The 17,831-nt window shown below is 46.9% G+C and overlaps 4 protein-coding genes across 4 annotated transcripts; 2 read left to right on the forward strand and 2 right to left on the reverse strand.

The window, feature by feature from the left end:
• The first annotated feature begins 3,072 nt into the window (after positions 1–3,072).
• LOC117843796 (uncharacterized) lies at positions 3,073–8,663 on the forward strand. The gene is made up of 6 exons (XM_034724511.2): positions 3,073–3,513; positions 4,553–4,626; positions 6,955–7,104; positions 7,190–7,475; positions 7,623–7,856; positions 7,987–8,663. The coding sequence occupies exons 1-6, from the start codon at positions 3,355–3,357 to the stop codon at positions 8,305–8,307; spliced, it is 1,224 nt and encodes a 407-aa protein (XP_034580402.1). The 5' UTR covers positions 3,073–3,354; the 3' UTR covers positions 8,308–8,663.
• A 945-nt stretch (positions 8,664–9,608) lies between these two features.
• LOC117842792 (pentatricopeptide repeat-containing protein At1g31790) lies at positions 9,609–11,196 on the reverse strand. The gene has a single exon (XM_034723306.2). It carries the CDS (start codon positions 11,125–11,127, stop codon positions 9,790–9,792), a length of 1,338 nt encoding a protein of 445 aa, XP_034579197.1. The 5' UTR covers positions 11,128–11,196; the 3' UTR covers positions 9,609–9,789.
• Positions 11,197–12,597: 1,401 nt separating this feature from the next.
• Positions 12,598–13,256, forward strand: LOC117844061 (uncharacterized). Its single transcript, XM_034724837.2, has one exon. The coding sequence runs from the start codon at positions 12,598–12,600 to the stop codon at positions 13,183–13,185; it is 588 nt and encodes a 195-aa protein (XP_034580728.1). The 3' UTR covers positions 13,186–13,256.
• A 426-nt stretch (positions 13,257–13,682) lies between these two features.
• LOC117844062 (uncharacterized) lies at positions 13,683–14,312 on the reverse strand. The gene has a single exon (XM_072291938.1). It carries the CDS (start codon positions 14,267–14,269, stop codon positions 13,823–13,825), a length of 447 nt encoding a protein of 148 aa, XP_072148039.1. The 5' UTR covers positions 14,270–14,312; the 3' UTR covers positions 13,683–13,822.
• Positions 14,313–17,831: the final 3,519 nt, after the last annotated feature.

Genomic DNA, 17,831 nt, shown 5'->3' on the forward strand with positions numbered 1-17,831 from the left:
ACTGTCTTTCTAGATTGGCCCACGTGATAATTGAGTTTGGTGGCAAAGTCGTGAACCATTGGAAGGCCGATCCAGACAAGGATGACGAGAACAACTGTACCCGCAGGGCATCTTGCGTAGCTGCCTCCCCGCATTGAATGATGAATCTATTCACATGCTCTACGGTCGAAGTGTCATCCATCCCCGAAAATTTGGTGAAATCAGGAACTTTGTACCGATGGGGGAACGGCAACAAGTCATATGTAGATGGGTATGGTGTTCTATAGGTATAAGTTTGCATTTTCGGCTTCAAGCCGAATTGTTCTTGCATTACCTCCGCAATTTGCGCCGACCAATCTGGTTGTTGCTGGGGAATGGTCGGCTGCGGTACCGGCACGTGCTGATAAATCGGAGGCTGAATAAAAGGAGATTGATGAAAAGGTGGTATCTGAGTATAAGCCGGCGGTGTGGTAAAGGTTGGCTGTTTGAATGAACCACTCGTTTCATCATATAGCATGAGCTCTGACGTCTTGTTGACCTCCGGAGCGACAGGCTGGTATGGTGGTATGGTCGGCCGGGTGGCCGTTTGGGAGAGTGTCTGGAACGGAGGATTTCCTTGACTGTCTGATTGATTCAGACCGGCCGTGTTTAAAGGTGCCCCCCAGGGTGAAGGGCTGACTGGAGGGAATGGTGCAGAGGACAGTTGGATGGAACCATATCCCAAAGGAGTCGATGACGCAGAAGCACCGGATCCTCCAACAGAAGATTGGATCGGCTGTGAAGCCGGATAAGCCTGATTTGGTGGAATCGGCTGAAAATACGTCGGTCCCCTGTATCCTTGAGGTATGCCTCCGGCGAAGGAGTTGACAACGGCATTGTGCACCATGTTTGAAAGCACCGGGGATTGATTGATGAAGGCGTGATGAAGAGATTGTTGAATCATATCGGACATTTTATCCGAATCCTCAGAAATTGTGATCTGACGGGGAGTAGGGAAAGGAGTTTTCTTAACAGTTTCCCCGCTCCTGGAACGACTGAAGGATTTTAAGCAAGTTTTCCGGACTTGTTCCATATACTTATTCAGATCTTCCTTTTGGTCGTCCTTTAGATCTGCTTCCGTCACTTCGATGACGTTATCTTCAGAGACTTCAGCAGCTTTTGACATGATAGCGGTTGTATTGGTCCCACTGGGCGTGCCAAAAGTGTGTTGGTGCTAGAAATCGGTCAACCGAATCCCAGCGACCGACACACGACCCGGGAGAATCTGCTTAGCTCCTGTTCGGGTGAATGCCCTGGTGCGGTTCGCGCGGCGTGCCAGCCAATCTGACCTGTTGATTGGCAAGGAAGAACGCGTGTCAGGTCCAGAAATTACGATCGGCTAGGTTTCCGATCGAGAGAGTTTATCGGCGAATCGGCCGATTTTCTGTGATAATGAAATCGGCTACAAGACAGCCTGATCTCTATAGCCTTGTAGACAGGAAATTACTAAAGTAATCGGAACAAAGCTTACGATGACAACACTAGGAACAGATCTAATCGGCAATAGATGAATCTAACGACAGAAAATAAAGAAAGCCGATACTACCGATTCCTAGCTGGATAACTGGTGATAAAAACTAGAAAAACAGGTAAAAACCTATGAATCTAGCAAATATCGATAACTAGTGAATAAATCTAAACGAAACAACAGCGATGCGCCGGAAGTTAAAGCTTAGATATTACTCGATAAACGGAACTTACAGAATCGGCCGGAGATCAAGATGATGCAGCCCTGCCAACCCGCACGAACTCGTGAAAAGAGAAAGTAATGGTGAAGTCGCCCGCTCGAAAGTAAGTACGAAGAAAAAGTAGCTTGTTGTATTGATTGGTTGATGACTACAGATTTACAAAGGTAGCTATTTATAGCCCCATACAGATAACTTCTTAACCGACTAGAATTCTATCTCTAATTCAAACAGAAAACGAATATCTACAAGCACAATTCGTGCTAGGTTAGTTATTCCACGCTTCGTGGGCTAACCTCCACCTTATCCTTCCATCCCTTTCCAAGCCCATACAAGCCCAATTAGTCCATCCTCCTAATCGGCTGATTTCTCATCGGCAAAAGATTACCGATTGGGATTCTGGCGCATTCGTCTTGAAGCGAGACAAAAGTCGCCAGTCGATTCCGCACTATAGCATCATCTGGCCGATTCCCAACTGTGCTTCCCCGATTTCCTTTCTTCTTGGCGCCGATTCTACTGGTGCCGAAATCCGGCGTCAACAAGTCCATATCTGTGCATTTATTTAGTACTAACCCTCACTATTCTAGGACTTTGGGTATTTCTGCTTTTTTCAGAAATATGCTATAAATACATGAGAAATCATATAAATGGAGCATATGTGATTATGTTGAAAAAAGACCATAAAGTATGGCCAAAGTAGACGATATTGTAGATGATTTTAGATACGGAATTGGACTACACCATGTCGGAGGACGATCAAAATAAATATAAAGTTCATTTATTTTGGAGATCAGAGGAAAAAAAACAGCTTCGGAAGGATGTGGAATGATGATCTCATCGTATCACCTTTTTTTTTTTTTGTTTTGAGGGTCTTCGTGTTATCTGCTGTGGTGCTTAGCAGGTAGCACCACCGGCCAATTTGGCCTGGCACAAATGCGCGGATGGCATTGCCGTTGCTGGTTGATTGTGCGCACGCATGAGGGCTGGCCCAGGTGTATGAAGCTTGGCCCAGGAGGCGGCATCACATGCAGCAGCCAGGCCCAGGAGCGGGGAGCGGCGGCGCTACAGGAAGCGAGGGCGACGCAGCTGGTTTTTTGCGCGGGGGGTTTTCCTCATGTAGAAGTCCGCCTCAACTGGTTTTTTCACCGGAAAACGTGGGTTCACCGTTTTTTATTCCCAACGATTTACGATTACAAATAACTCGGAAAAACTCTGCAATTTTGTTGTTGAGCGCGTTGGAGTTGAGCACTCCAAGCTAATCTGACCCTCACCGCCGACGGCAGCGCGCGAAGAGTCTTGCATTGCAGCCAAGTCCCCTGACGAAACTTTCTTCTTCTTCTTTTTTGAATTAAGCTTTCTTTTTTCTCCTGACGAAACTTCAGCGTTCAGATCCGCTCAACTCCGAGCAGTCTCAAAAGTCAAAACTGAGGAACCCAAATCCCAATTCCCGTCACGCCTGTACGCCACGCGGAAACATCCGTCCCCGCCCGCTCGAATCTCGATTGCCTTGCCCCCGGCATCGCCACCTCCGCCTGCCTGCTCCCCCGCTCGCCCCCATCCTCGCCGCTTCCTCCTCCTCTTCCCCCCTCGCCGCGGGACGCCTAGGGTTTCCCCTCGCGGGCGGGCGGGGCGGGGGCGGGACGGGACGGGGATGGAGGGGTGGGCCACCGCGGCGGCGTACACGGCCGCCGCGCTGGCCTCCGCCGCGGCGGCGACGGTGATGGCGCTGCGCCTCGTGCACCGCCACCTCCTCCACTACGCCGAGCCCACGCACCAGCGCTTCATCGTCCGCATCATCCTCATGGTCCCGGTACGCCACCGCTGCTGCCGCGCCACCCTGTAGGCCGGTTCCGTAGGCGAATTTTAGCTGTTTGCTTCAGCTCTTCTAGCTCGTAGCTGCGATTTGTGGGCGAACTGTGACTTCTGACTGGATTTCTTCTAAAGCTATAACGTTTTGGTTATTGATGCTTCTATGAAGTTATGGAGTACCACGGGTAGCAACAAACCAAGAGTTAGTATTCATGCTTGGGTTGCATACTTGGGTATGCAGACAGATTGCTAAGCAAATGGTATGCAGCGGCTGCCTTAGCATCGATAATTTTGTCTCAACAAACAAAGGGTCCCTGTTTCAGAAGGTTGATACGCTGATATTTGGGTTTTGGGGAATAAGGTTGTTTTCTGAATATTGTACATCATTTTTATGTTTCCTTTGCGATGGAGGACGAAACCACTTTTTCTGAATTTTCCCACTTGCCACTGCAACAGATAGCTGGTGCACCTATAATGTCGCGATAAGCACATGCCAACAGATAGCTGGTGTACTTGAAGCTGAAAATGATGCTTGGAACTATTAAACCATATATAGCCCTGTGGGAGTTGAAGTAACTTGCTGAGTGGAATGGCTTATATTCTCGTTCTGCACCCTGCCTCAGATATTCTTTAATTAATCTCCTAGAATGAATTTTGGTTGTAGTGGAAGTGTGGAACTATCAGAACAACTAGAATGACACAGATTATCTTACAAATGTGAATTTTCAGTTCTGATTCCTGCGCAGTTTGTCAGCCACGTGCAGTTAGGATCCACTAGTTATATCACAGGGGTTTGGTTAGGCCATTTGTTCCATGCCTTTGCTCTCTTTGGTTTAACACAGTACATATGATCAGTATGCTTGCTCTCCGTGCATCTAAAGTGAATATTTGTCCTACATAGCTGGTATAAAGTGTCAGCATGGAATCGTATATGTATGCATGTGGATTGTGTTCAATTTTTTAGTTTTATCATCCTACAGATGCACCTTGTATCCACCTTTTATTAAATTAATAACAATTTATAAGTACATTATTTGCAGGTATATGCAGTGATGTCATTTCTTTCCCTTATCTTACCGCGTAAAGCAATCTACTTCAATTCTATTCGAGAAATGTAAGTTAACTCCTTGCAGCTAAAACCTATTTTGTTTTATTCTGTGTGTCACCTGGTTCATGTTTATCACTTGAAGCATGTATACATGTATTTCTGATGGATAATGATGCCCTCATAGTAAGAATTAATAAATAAAACTGCTCTAGTAGCACTCTTTTTTAGCACCCATCTGTCATAAGCCCTGTGAATTTATATGATCCATCAGACCATCACCTTAACCAATGACAAATTGCAGTGTCGCACGAAACAAAGCTTAAGGTGGGAAGGGTGTGAACTTTCAACTTTGTTTAGTTATGGTATTGCAGTAGTTGTATTGCCATTTAATATGCCTGACATAGGGGAGTAACTCAAGTTGCTTATGTCACTGAACTAGAATCTGTTTTTAGTCAACCCGACCAGTAGTGAGGCATGACCTAATGGAAAGCAAGAACGTTAGTTCAGAAGAATTAATGGATTATACATGAAATTATATGGGTAAGCTACTTCTAACACTGCAGTGCAGAAATGGTTTCTGCTGATCTTTTGGCGCATAATTGTGGGGAGTTTCCCACAGTGCCGGTTCCTGCTGATTAATGAAGTGAAGTTCAATTGTCTTCATACTTATCCAATCAAGGACTAAGTCATAGAGATAATTGGTCATGTGGGCTGGTTTTCTAGATATGCATGCCTACCATAAAATCATGATATTAGCTTTATGAGCAATATCTTACTTGGCTCATCTCATGACTGTGGTTCCTATGACATATCGTAGTCCATGGATCCATATAGCCTATCAAATAATTGAGATATGGTAAAAAATAATACTTTGTGTTAGTAAATGATCAGTGCTGAACTTACCCCACTTCTAGAAATGTTCATAGCAGGTAGATCCACAATCAAACAACTATTTGATCATGCCATGTATTTTGTGTTTTTTGTGTCGAACTGCCTATTGAATTAAAACTGTTCTATTTTCTAGAGACGTTGATCTATGTTTCATGATCGTTCCTTTTAAATATTATGGATACTTAAGTTCTATTGAGTTTGTGTAATTCCCTGAGTTCAGTTAGGTAAAATCAACCAGAGTACCTTACCCCATAACTAACACTCAGAACTGTTTCACTAACAATAACTACATGCTAATGCTTATGGCTCCAGTAAATGTGAAATTACCTAGATTATAACTCAGACTATTTTATTGTTCTTTTTTTAATGGATGATTTTATTGTTATAGTTTTTTTTTGAAAATGTATGCTCCAGATAAAATGATGCTTAGTTATTTGTTATCCCTAGTGGGCTCATTGTTGAACTATAGATCACATAACATTTCTAACCATCCTTTTTCAATCTTCATTATCATTGAACTTTTTATCTAATTTTGTCGTCTCCTTAATATTGTTCCTGTGACCAATAAATCCATGATATATTTTTCTTCTCAAACACGTAGAAGAACTGTGTGTCATTGGCTCATTGTACTAAGAAGATAAAAAAGGTTGCAGTACAAACAAACACCAAATACAAAAAAATCATGATATATTTACCCAGCATTTTTAATTGGAATTCTTAATCCTATATTTGGGTTGCATGTATGTGCTGACAACAGTTGTTTAGTGCCCTTGGGCATAGGAACCATGAACTCTTTATTAACTACTCCCTCTTGTCACAAGTGAGTGAAGTTTTGGAGACCATCAGTCTCCAAAACACAGTTTTACCATTAGTTTTTGTTAAAATACATTTGTAACACATAGCAAAAGTACACTATTGTGAACCTACTTTTCAATACAAATCTACTCATCTTTTCTTTCAAGTATCAATCTCAATGCACAAGAGATAATTTGTACTCTTTAAGTTTGACATGGTTGACTTCAGACAACCCTAAAATTTCACTTATTTGTGACTAGAGGGAGTAGTGGAGACTACCTCTCTTAAGACTCAGAGGCATGAGTGCATTATTGATTTATTGTAGCACTTATGCAGATTGCAGAATATCACTGATTGTAGTAATATGATGTCAAATACATTGAACAATATTTTGGTCCTCTTGAAATGATCTTTTGGCATGTTGTGGATTCTTCCCAACACCCTGGTGTAATTGCTGGCAAATGACAGACGTAATGATTCACTCTTTTATGTTATTATTTTTTATATCTGTTTATTTTCGTAAGTGGTAATTTGATTAGCTGCCCTAAGTATTATTCCTCCTGGTGTTCTTGTAGGATAGTCAAGGTTCATGTGTTGTACCTCCTGTTGTCTTTTATTGTTTCTGTAGTTCCCTGACAACTTTGAGCTATTTCAAGCAGTACAAAAGCTAGAATCATATCAAAACTTACTTGCTGAATTGTGTTTTAGCTATGATGCTTGGGTCATCTACAATTTCTTTTCACTTTGCTTGGCATGGGTAGGAGGCCCTGGAACTGTGGTGGTAAGTTTGAGTGGCCAGTCTCTGAAACCCTCATGGTTCCTGATGACTTGCTGTTTACCAGCTATTCCTCTAGATGGGTGCGTAATTCTCCTTTGTGTGATTGTTTGATCAACACAACTTCTTGTGCAAGTGCTAAATGGTCGTATTTTGTGTTCCTGACAGGCGTTTCATAAGGAGATGCAAACAAGGCTGTCTGCAGTTTGTAATCCTGAAACCAATCTTGGTTGTTATCACCTTCATACTTCATGCTAAAGGAAAATATGAAGATGGAAACTTCAGTGTGAACCAGTCTTATCTATACATAACTATCATCTATACAATCTCATACTCTATGGCACTGTTTGCTCTTGCACTGTTTTATGCGGCATGCAGAGATCTACTTCAGCCATATAACCCTGTCCCAAAGTTCATCATAATAAAATCAGTTGTGTTTCTCACGTATTGGCAGGTAAAGTCCATTGTAAGGATATATTCATGTCTTTCTCTGAATCTACTTGGGAGCCATTAGCCTGCAAGCAAAATGATCCCACCAGTATTTCCTGTTACTCAGTGAAATATTTTTTTTTTTGTATTAATTTGAAAGCTTTTCTCACAGGGCGTGTTGGTTTTCCTTGCTGCAAAATCTGGATTCATAAGAGATGCTGAGAAAGCAGCTTATCTCCAGAACTTTGTTCTGTGTGTTGAGATGCTGATAGCAGCCATTGGGCATCGATTTGCATTCTCCTATAAGGAATACGCTGGCTCCAATGCTCGTCCTTTTGGTGGTTTCAAGGGAAGCCTTCTTCATGCTATGAAATTCAACGACTTCTATCATGACACTGTACACCAGGTAAATTAGCAGTCCCTTCACAACTCATCCTGGTCCCAGATGCGAAACATACGCATGTTCTGTCTGCATCTCAATTTCCAGAGTGCAGTTTCAACTTTGTTTGATATAACTGTTTTCTCCCATGTTGCAGTTTGCACCTACATATCATGAATATGTGCTCTACAGTAATGAGGAGGAAGATGAACCTACAAAATACAGCCCCAGCACTGTTGTGCCAACTGGAGAGCAATTAGTAGAGCTGGCGGAAGTCACTGTCGTGAGCTCAAAAGCTCCAGCAATGTCAAGCTTACCGCTGAACAAGGCAAATCAGGCAGAAACAATGCCCACTCAAAGTTTGGAAGTCAAAACTGCTACTTCAGCAGAACCGTACGAGCTGTCGAACTTCCTCAACGTAGAGTTATCTGATTACCCTGCCGAGGTCCCCGTGATTCCTGATGTGAGAGAGCAATGACCTGGCGCTGTATATTTGGGGTGTAGATGGGCAGTAGCGCTGTTGAGCTAATCGTAGATTACGTTGTACATAGAAATGTTGCGTGTTGGTTACGTTTCATTGTTCGCCCATTTGAAGGGCATGCTCATTTTTTTTTTCTGAATGGGTTAAAGATGAACCAATCTCACAGATCAACTGAAGTTGTCAGGGGAATATAAGTACGGGGTAGGAGTGTGAGCAACATGTCTCGGATTTGCTGTTGCTGATGATGTGGGGTGTGTATTGAACGTGGTCTCTGTACTGACCTTATAAAGGTTCACGTGTATAGCTAGCTTGCAAGATTGCACTGAGATATGGATTTACTTCAGTATCCTTCATACGAGCTCATAAGGGAGTGGAATAATGCATTTGATTTTCTTGTTGCTGTAATGGCATATTTCATTCTTGAATGCTCCAAACTATGATCCTGTTTGGCATGGTTCCAGCTTTGGGTGAAGCTGCTCTACTCCAAAACTCCAGGTAGAGTCAGCTCCACTTTAGAAATAAAATGGGGTGTTTGGCTAAATGGGTACTCTCAGCTCCAAAAAAAATCAATTTCAGTGTTAATTGTCATTGTTGCCCCCAATTCAGGCCCCACTTGTTATTCTCTCCCCCTCCTTTCTTCCTCCTTTCCTTTTCCTCTCTCTGCCGTTGCCCACTGATCACCCGAAGGAAGAGGAGAGGAAGGCACCAGCAGGTGGGTGGTGCTGCCGGCGGTGGGGGGTGCGGCCGACGGCGGGGCTCGGGCGGGCGGTGGTGGGAGCAGCCGGCGGCGGGGCTCCAAGGCCGGAGCGTGCAGGACGGAGGGGCCACGGCAGCCGACGGCGGGAGCGACGGGCGGCGCTAGCGCGGTGGAGACCGGTGGAGACGAGCGCGTGGAGTCTCGGAGGAAAATAGAACGAACCGTTTTTTCTATGTAACCAATGGCATTGGTGGGTAATTATCCACCAACTCCACGAGGAGGTTCAAAAGAGTGGTTTCTGAAGTAGCAAAAGAGATGCTCCAAAACTCCACCTCCATTTGCACTACAACTCCATGGAGTTGGCAACTCCATGGAGTTTTGAAGTTAGGGTGTTTGGCTGAATTTTTTGATGGAGTTGCTGGAGTTTAGGGCCTGTTCGCTTCAGCTTATTCAGCTGACTTATCAGCCACCAAACAGTGTTTTCCTCTCACAACAAATCAGCCGTTTCAGCTTTTCAGCTGGCTTATAAGCTGAAGCGAACAGGCCGTAGGAGTGGAGCTGTGCCAAACAGGACCTATAGCTAATCCACATCACAAAGGACTGAATAATGATTAGTGAGTCGGGCCTGCTGCAAATTATACGTCTACAAAACATTGATAGTCATAGGTAGTATACAAATGCTGTTACTGGAGGAATTAATTTATTGATACTCTTTTCTGAATCCCATAGGGTGTGTTAGTGTACACTGACCGAGTCAAGTAACTCACTTTGGCAGTTCATATTCATCTGAAACAGGCCAACCTAACCGCATCCGTCATCTCCTCAGAAGGGTTCATCCCGGCAGCTTTCATCTGGTACATGACTCGCGCGGCCTGCTTGTACCGTCCGCCGCGAGCATACGCCATGGCCATGGCGTTCCAGCACACCGCGTCGGGCCTGCCACCGATCGCCTCGAACGCCCTGGCGGCGTCCGCCAGCCGCCCTTGCTTCGCGTACATGTGCACCAACCCAGAGCCGACGAACTGGTTCGTGTCCACCCCGCGCTTGATGGTGTCGGCGTGCACCTGCTCCCCGCAGCACCCTTGGTGCTGCTGGTTCTCTGACTCGGCAAACACGGCGAGGATGCTCGACAGCGAGAAGCTGCTCCTGGGAACGCCGGCGGACGCCATGTCCCTGAAGACGTCGGTGGCCTCGTCCAGCAGGCCGTCCCGGTGGCAGGCCGTGATCAGGCTCGTCCAGGCTGCTTCGGGAACGGTTTCATGGCAGTGGCGCTCCATCATCATCGCGAGCACTTGCCGTGCTCTTCTGTGAAGGCTGCCGCTCTCACAGTAGAGCTGCACCAGTGCGCTGCCGATGGCGCCACAGACCCTGCCTTCCTTGACGACAAGCGCCTGCACCTGCTCGCCGAGATGCAGCTCGCCCGCGCGGGTGCACGACCGCAGCACGGCCACAGTGGCGTGGGCAAAGCCGTCACTGGTGAGGTCCCGGGCTTCGTGGCACATGAACGCGAACAGGCGCATCGCGTCGTGGTGGAAGCGCGCGTCCGAGTAAGCCGAGACCATGGTCGCCCACGCCATGCTGTTCCTGGCCGGCATTTCGTCGAACACCCGGCGGGCGGCCCCGATGTCCCCGCACGCGGCGTAGGAGAGCAGCACCCGGTTGGCGAGCGGCAGCGGGAGGCCACCGCCGGCGGGGGCGCAGGCGCAGCGGCGCGCGAGGTGCGCGTGCACCGCGGCGACCTCCGCGGCGCTGGCGCAGTCCCTGAGGAGGGAGATGTAGACGTCCTCGTCGGGCGGGAGGCCGAGCGCGTCCATCAGGCGGAGAACGTCGCCGGCGCCCGACGAGTACGGAGGCGCGGCAGCGGATTCCGGCGGTGGCTTCTTGGTGCAGTCCTTGTCGTCGGCGGTGCCGGTGGTGGTGGGGTTGGGGACGGGGAGCTTCGGGCGCGAGAGGAGAGGCGGCGGCGGCGGTTTGGCCGGTTTGTTTAGGGCCGGGAACCGTGGCTTGCTGGTGGAAATGGCCGGGGAAGTGGCGTTCGCGGAGAGATGCCGGCGGCGGCGGCGTGAGAGGCGGGGAGTCGCGGTGGCGCAGAACGGCTTCGCGTGGGAGCAGCGCGCCATGGTTGGCTGCAACTTGCAAGGTTGGCTGAATCGCTGAAGCACTGGAGGAGGAATGGACCCAAAGGCTTTTTTTAACAGCCCAGCCTAAGGCTTCGTTGGAATGGCCAACTTTTCAAGCTGGACCTGCTCGTTATTGGGCTGGGCGTTGCTAGAACCCAGCCCAAATCTGGGAACTGCTTTTCCTATTTTTTGTTAGGATCAACCGATCAAACCACAAAAGACTAGACTGATGACAAATACTTTTCACAACTAAAAACATTCGACTGCCGATGAAAAAAACCCAAAAGGATCAATATTGTCCTCCAGTTTCACCAAATTTCGTTGTTTGGCTCTCGAAATTGGTCCAAATGTTCATTGCTTTCGTATACAGTGGCAGTGAGCCACGCGGTAATGTGATGCAGTAGTCATTTGGAATTGTAGGGATTTATATTCAAACAATTCCTTTTAGAAAATAGCATTGTTGCCCCTTCAATAAAGAATTTTTTTTTCTAAATTCTACCTCTGCCCCTGAGCTCATCTACCAGTGACTTGATATATTGAAGATGAAGCTCATCTTTTTCTCACCTTCTTTTTATGACTGCAATTGTAAGGGCATACTTGGGACAATCCGTGGTCATCTGTGCGCATGTAATGAGATTTAAACTTTTTTTCCTAGAATATTTTATTGCCACATGCTTTGTCGTGCTCTTCATGTTGGTGTACAACCCCACGTGATAACAACCTGCTGTACAGTGCAGCTTCTCCATGGAAAATAAACCAAACCTATTTAGATTTTAGACAGTCAGATCGAATTAATTTCAGGCATGTCTAAACCAAAACTATCTGTCCGAGGTTTAGGGGGTGTTTGGATACCCCACGCTAAAGTTTAGCACATGTCACATCGAATGTTTGGATGCTAATTAGGAGTATTAAACATAGGCTAATTACAAAACTAATTGCGCAGATGGAGTCTAATTCGCGAGACGAATCTATTAAACCTAATTAGTCCATGATTTGATAATGTAGTGCTACAGTAACCATTTGCTAATGATGGATTAATTAGGCTTAATAGATTCGTCTCGCGAAATAGCATAGGGGTTCTGCAATTAGTTTTATAATTAGCTCATGTTTAGTCCTAATTAGCATTCGAACATCCGATGTGACACTGCTAAAGTTTAGCACCTAGTATCCAAACACCCCCTTAGTCACGCAGAAATTTTGTGTGGCTTGCATGTATATATGTGTGTGTATATACATACATACACACACACATATATATAGTTTTCCTACTCAATTACAAAGGGGAACTGCAGAAGGGGAAAAAGAAAGAAACACCAAAAAACCTTTGAAAATTGAAACGATCCCATTCAGCTCATTTGTGTTACCCAACGCCGGGAATTAAACTCACTTCAACCGTTCCAAAAAATAGCCATCCTTCTTATATGATCGATCGATGAACACCCGAGAAACGCAGAGCCTAAGCATTTCACCATGGCCTCCCTCCAAGCTCTCTTCTGCGCCGCCACGCTCCTCCTGCTCGTCATCCCGCACGCGTGCACGGCCGCCGCCGCCGCCGCCTCCACCACGGTGCAGGAGCAGTGCGACAGCTACGCCGCCGGCGACCGGAGCAGCTACGACTACTGCGTCTACAAGCTGGGGCGCGACAGCGGCAGCGCCACCGCCGACGCGCGGGGCCTCGCCGCCATCGCGGCGCGGGCCGCCAGGGCGACGGCCAAGGCCACGGGGGAGAGGATCGCCGGGCTGCGGGCCAACGAGACGGTCCCGGCGCGGCGGAGCTGCCTGGCGGCGTGCGCCGCCGAGTACGCCGCCGCTGTGCGCCGGCTCGGGCGCGCCGCGAGGGCCGCCGCGCGGCGCGAGGGCGGGGACCTGCGGCGGGCGCAGGCGCTGCTCGAGGAGGTGACGGGCACCACCGCGCGCTGCGACGGCGCGTTTGCGGCCGCCGGGCTGGAGTCGCCGCTGGACGGCGCGGCCCGCGGGCTCGACGACGAGGTCGAGCTGGCCATCGCCCTCTTGCCCTCGCCGCCATCGCCGTCGCCACCGCTGCCGACTAGAGCGTGAAAGATGCGCACGCATGCGTGCGTTACGTTGAGCAATATTTTTTTGTTAAGTTAACGTGATGAACAATAAATCTTTGACATCATGCATGAGTTGTTAATGTTCTTGTATGTGCAAGGAACTAGAGAACAGACTGAACACAAGTTCGATCACCATTCCACCCAAGATCCATGTCCATGTCACGTTCTCTAACAAATTGGAACTGCACTGCATTTACCTAGACACAAAAAAATTACAACGGCAACTCATATGCATGAACAACTGATTGCTGAGTCAGCAGTTCGACGAAAGCTAATTTCATCGAACAGCTACGGCTCCATAGACGACGATGCTGGCAAGAACGGCTTGTAACAATGCGATGATGGAAGACGAGGAGCCCTGCAGCCTCGATGCTTCTGTGTATGTGCAGCAGGACGAAGATCCAGATTCGAATGAGAAATCAGCGTCAATCACGATATCACATCAAAATTTTCACAAAAACCGTTCAATCTATTAGCTGCTCACCCGACGACGATGGCGGCGGCGGCACCACGGCAGTAGTAAACGTAAACTCAGGTGTCAGCGGCGGGAGCGGCTTGCCTGCGAAAGAAATTAACAAAAAGCAAGAACGATCGATCACGATGAATCAAAATCCATGGCTCTAATAATATTTGCCAGTTGGAGAAACTTCACGGGGATTATTAATGAAGAAGGAAGAACCTGAGCAGTTGCGTGTGAGGGAGACGAGGACGTGGGCGTCGCCGAGGCACTCGGCTGTGACGTTGACCATGGCGCGGGTGCTGTCGTACTCGGGTCCGATGAGCCTGGCGGCGTTGCCGCGCATGACATGCATGAGGCAGCACGGCTGCTCCGCCACCGTTCTCCTCACCTGGACGCAGCACGGGACGGGGATCTCCTCCGCCCGGTGCTCGATGAAGTCCAGGCACGACAGCAGCCGCTGCAGCGACGGCACGCACGTCGTCGTCTCGTCAGGTGCCGCAGCGGCCGAAGCCGGTGCCGAGAGGAACGCCGCCGCCGCCGCGACGGCGAGGAAGGAGAGGAGGAGGGCACGGGCGAAGATCGGTCTGCTGGACCGCGGCGCCGCCATGCCGCCGTCGTGTGGTGTGGCACGCGTACGTGCGGCGTATGGAAGGGGTTTGGTCGTCGTCGTTGCATGTAATGAATGACCGGTTGGTATGTATAGCCGTGGAATCTGATGTGGGCACGGATGCTGGCCGCAGCATACGTGATGCACCCTGTCTCTATCCCGGAAGTGCACGTCGGTTCAAGTGTACGGGAAAAAATTGCGCGCAGGAGTCCTGCAACCTGCCGCGCGTGCAGGACGCTGCCAGATGAAAGACGCGTGGCTGTCCAGGAAATCGAACGCGCGCGCAGATCGGGCGGACGACGAGCCAGCGCCGCTGAACGCGCGCGCCCCTCGTGCGGAAGATGAGCCAGCGCTGAGCCGACGGAAGACGAGCCAGCGCTGAACGCGCGCGCCCCTCAAGCCGGCGGAAGACGAGCCAGCGCTGGAGCCAGGATTTCTGTGATTCGTTTCACAAACAAAATCTGAGATATTCCGTAATCTGAAAAAGGGTTAAATCTAAAGAGTGGTACATGGAAGTGATGTGTATAAAAGAATAACAGATCCATAAAGTGTGATGTGATCCTTATCAAACAATATAAATGAGTTACACAGTACCAACTGACATAATACAAATCTAAATAAAATTTTATGTAACACAACAAAGGTTACATGTTTTCTTGATTTGACATTCCACCAAAATTTAATTTCTTAACAACCGGCTGTAATGTGGCAGCTTGATCAACTCCAAGTAAGAGATTCGTATATCCTTCTTGGATATAAGGAGCGCTCACGGTAGAAGAATCTCTGTACATATTAAATTATGGCATTATTAAATTATGGCATTATGGCATTAGCGTATCCACCTTGGATGAAAGGAGCAGCCATGGACGAAGATTGTCCATACACATCATTTGCAGAGTTTGGCATCGTACTGTTAACATCGATGCTACCATCATTAAGATCCTGTACCACAGAAAATGAAACTGCCGATAAATAGTTGCATATAAGGAAATCAAATATGAAAAGTGGATATAGTCCAACACATATGACTTACGATAGATTGATCTAGATCAACGCCTTGAAATTAGAGGGACCTCACTGGCTTTTTGTTGCATCTTGCTTAGAGAATTATCTGCTTCCAAGTCCAACTTATCTACGACATTCTCCAAATCAACAAGAAGTTCTTTGGACAGTGAACACTTCAATGCAATGGATGTCGCCTTTCGTGCAATACGTGCAGCATGCGTTTTCAAGCTTTCCTTCTCAGATCCTTATTTCTCAATATAGAATCCTCTCTTTGCATATTTTGTCCATCTGTTCAATATGTATTGAGATGGCAATAAGAAAACATCGTTTGCATTGAAGACTTTGAGGGCATGCTTGCATAATAGACCTATATGTGGATATCATATTTCATTAATTTGTATTATAAACTATACAATTGCAATTAAATTTTTTTACTATGGATTCGTATTTTCTGCAAGCACATGTAATGGTAATATCTGCTTTGTTGAACACAATCGTTGCTCCATAATCAGAGTATATATATGTAACCGTATATGTCAAAATCGACACCTACAAGAGAATGAAAATTGTTCATTAAATTCTTCCTGAAACTCTTTATACATCCGACTTGTATATGACTTAGCCGCGGTCTTCAAAAGAGGTATGTGTGCAACTGGGCTCTTTCGACATGATTGAAAAGCTTCATCCAACTCATTATTACGAAGACTAGCAAAAACCTTATCACATTCTTCAAATAGTTCCGAAATACCCAGTTTTCTACAAAATCTTTTCTTGAATACGTTATTCATACCTTCGCTTCTTTGAGTGGAGTTCATATCAGTTGTAAATGAGTCATGGTATATAGCAGCCCACTTTGTCCTCAGATCATACAAGGTTTAACATCCATTCATTATCCTTAAGGTTGTACTCACACAACAATTCATCCCACTTCTTGTTCAAGTAAAACTCAGATATATCTTCATAGACACATCCCTTAAAATCATGAAGAAACTTCTCTGGATGCTGCTGGATTACATGACCGAGATTGTTAGCAGCATTTAGATAAATATGCCACAAACAAAGATGATGGCTTGTATCTGGGAATACATAAGCAATTGCACCTGCCATGGTCATATCTTGATCAGTGAAAATTGTGTTGGGATGCTTACCTGACATTGCTGTTAAAAAGGTTTCAAATAGCCAAACAAATGATTCAATAGTCTCATTAAACAATAATGCAGCCCCAAAAATTATAGTCTGCTTGTGATGGTTGGTTCCCAGGAGTGGAGCAAAAGGCATTTCAAACTTATTAGTCTGAAACGTGATGTCAAAAGGCACGGCATCACCAAAACATGTGTAATCCATGATAGATTGACCATTTGCCCAAAAGAAGTTAGCCATCCTGCCATCTTCATCTATTTGAATGGCATAAAAAAATGTTGGATCCTCTATCTGCTTATTTTTTAAGTATTCCAACAATGTTTGTGCATCATTGGATTCTAAGTATTTTTTGCACTGCCGACCAATCTCAGCATGAGAATGGCACTTTGTCGGCTCCTCCATAAAATTGCACCATAAACTCAAACACCTGGGCTGGCTTCATTCCGCCCTCACTCATTTGGCCAATTAGCTTCTTGTCCCCTTCTTGAACACGTCATTGGGACCTAAGATTCTGTCTTTTATTTGGACTTGCAAGGTAATGGTTGTGATCAAGCACAACCTTCCTGCACTGACTAAACCCCCTCCTTGCTGACACTAAACTGAATATGAGCATCGCAACCTGTCCTTGTAGTGTCCTTTGATGACTTAATTTGTCGATGACCTTGACTACTGCGAACTATATATTTGAGATAGATACTGCCATCTCTTCGACGCTTTGTGTCGCTCTTTCTAATATTGAACCCAACCTTGCCTGCATAGGTGTTGTACATATCATAAGCTTCCTTGTCAGATTCAAAAGACATTCCAACTTCAGGAACGATGAAATAATTTTCCGCAACTTCATCAACCACATGTTGTACAATGAGTCAAGAATTAAAGGTGCCTTACAACAATACAGACTATTATAGTATCACTTCAATTTGTTATTCACGTTCCTTCAGTTACCTCATCTGGCCCCTAATCACCGCTACTGCCGCTGCTTCTCCCCTCTCCTCACGTCACTGTACATGCAGAACGATAATCAGGGTCTGTACGCTAAACATTACATACTAGGGAACAATGACACTGCAATTCACTCCATGATGAAAAGATAGTCACCTCCAGATTCTGCTCCATGCGTGCCCTCCGTTCTGGAGCCATGAAGCACGAGCACGAATGCACCCCTGACGACGCCTTGCCCCCTCGGCTAGGTAGTCGATGGCGCCTACATGATGCTAAATGTCTCGATGCCGCCGGGCAAGGCATGCTCCAACGAGTTCGCCTACAGACCCGATGGCGCCAAGTCGATCGCTCCATCGCTGCCACCCGGCAGGGCATGCTCCAATGAGTCAGCCTCCAGATTCGATGCCGCCATGCCGATCGCTCCATCGTCGCCGCCCGATAGGGCTTGCTCCAACGAGTCCGCCTCCAGACCCGA

The sequence above is a fragment of the Setaria viridis genome, chromosome 2 (genome assembly GCF_005286985.2).
Source record: "Setaria viridis chromosome 2, Setaria_viridis_v4.0, whole genome shotgun sequence".
In the NCBI taxonomy this organism is placed as follows: domain Eukaryota; kingdom Viridiplantae; phylum Streptophyta; class Magnoliopsida; order Poales; family Poaceae; genus Setaria; species Setaria viridis.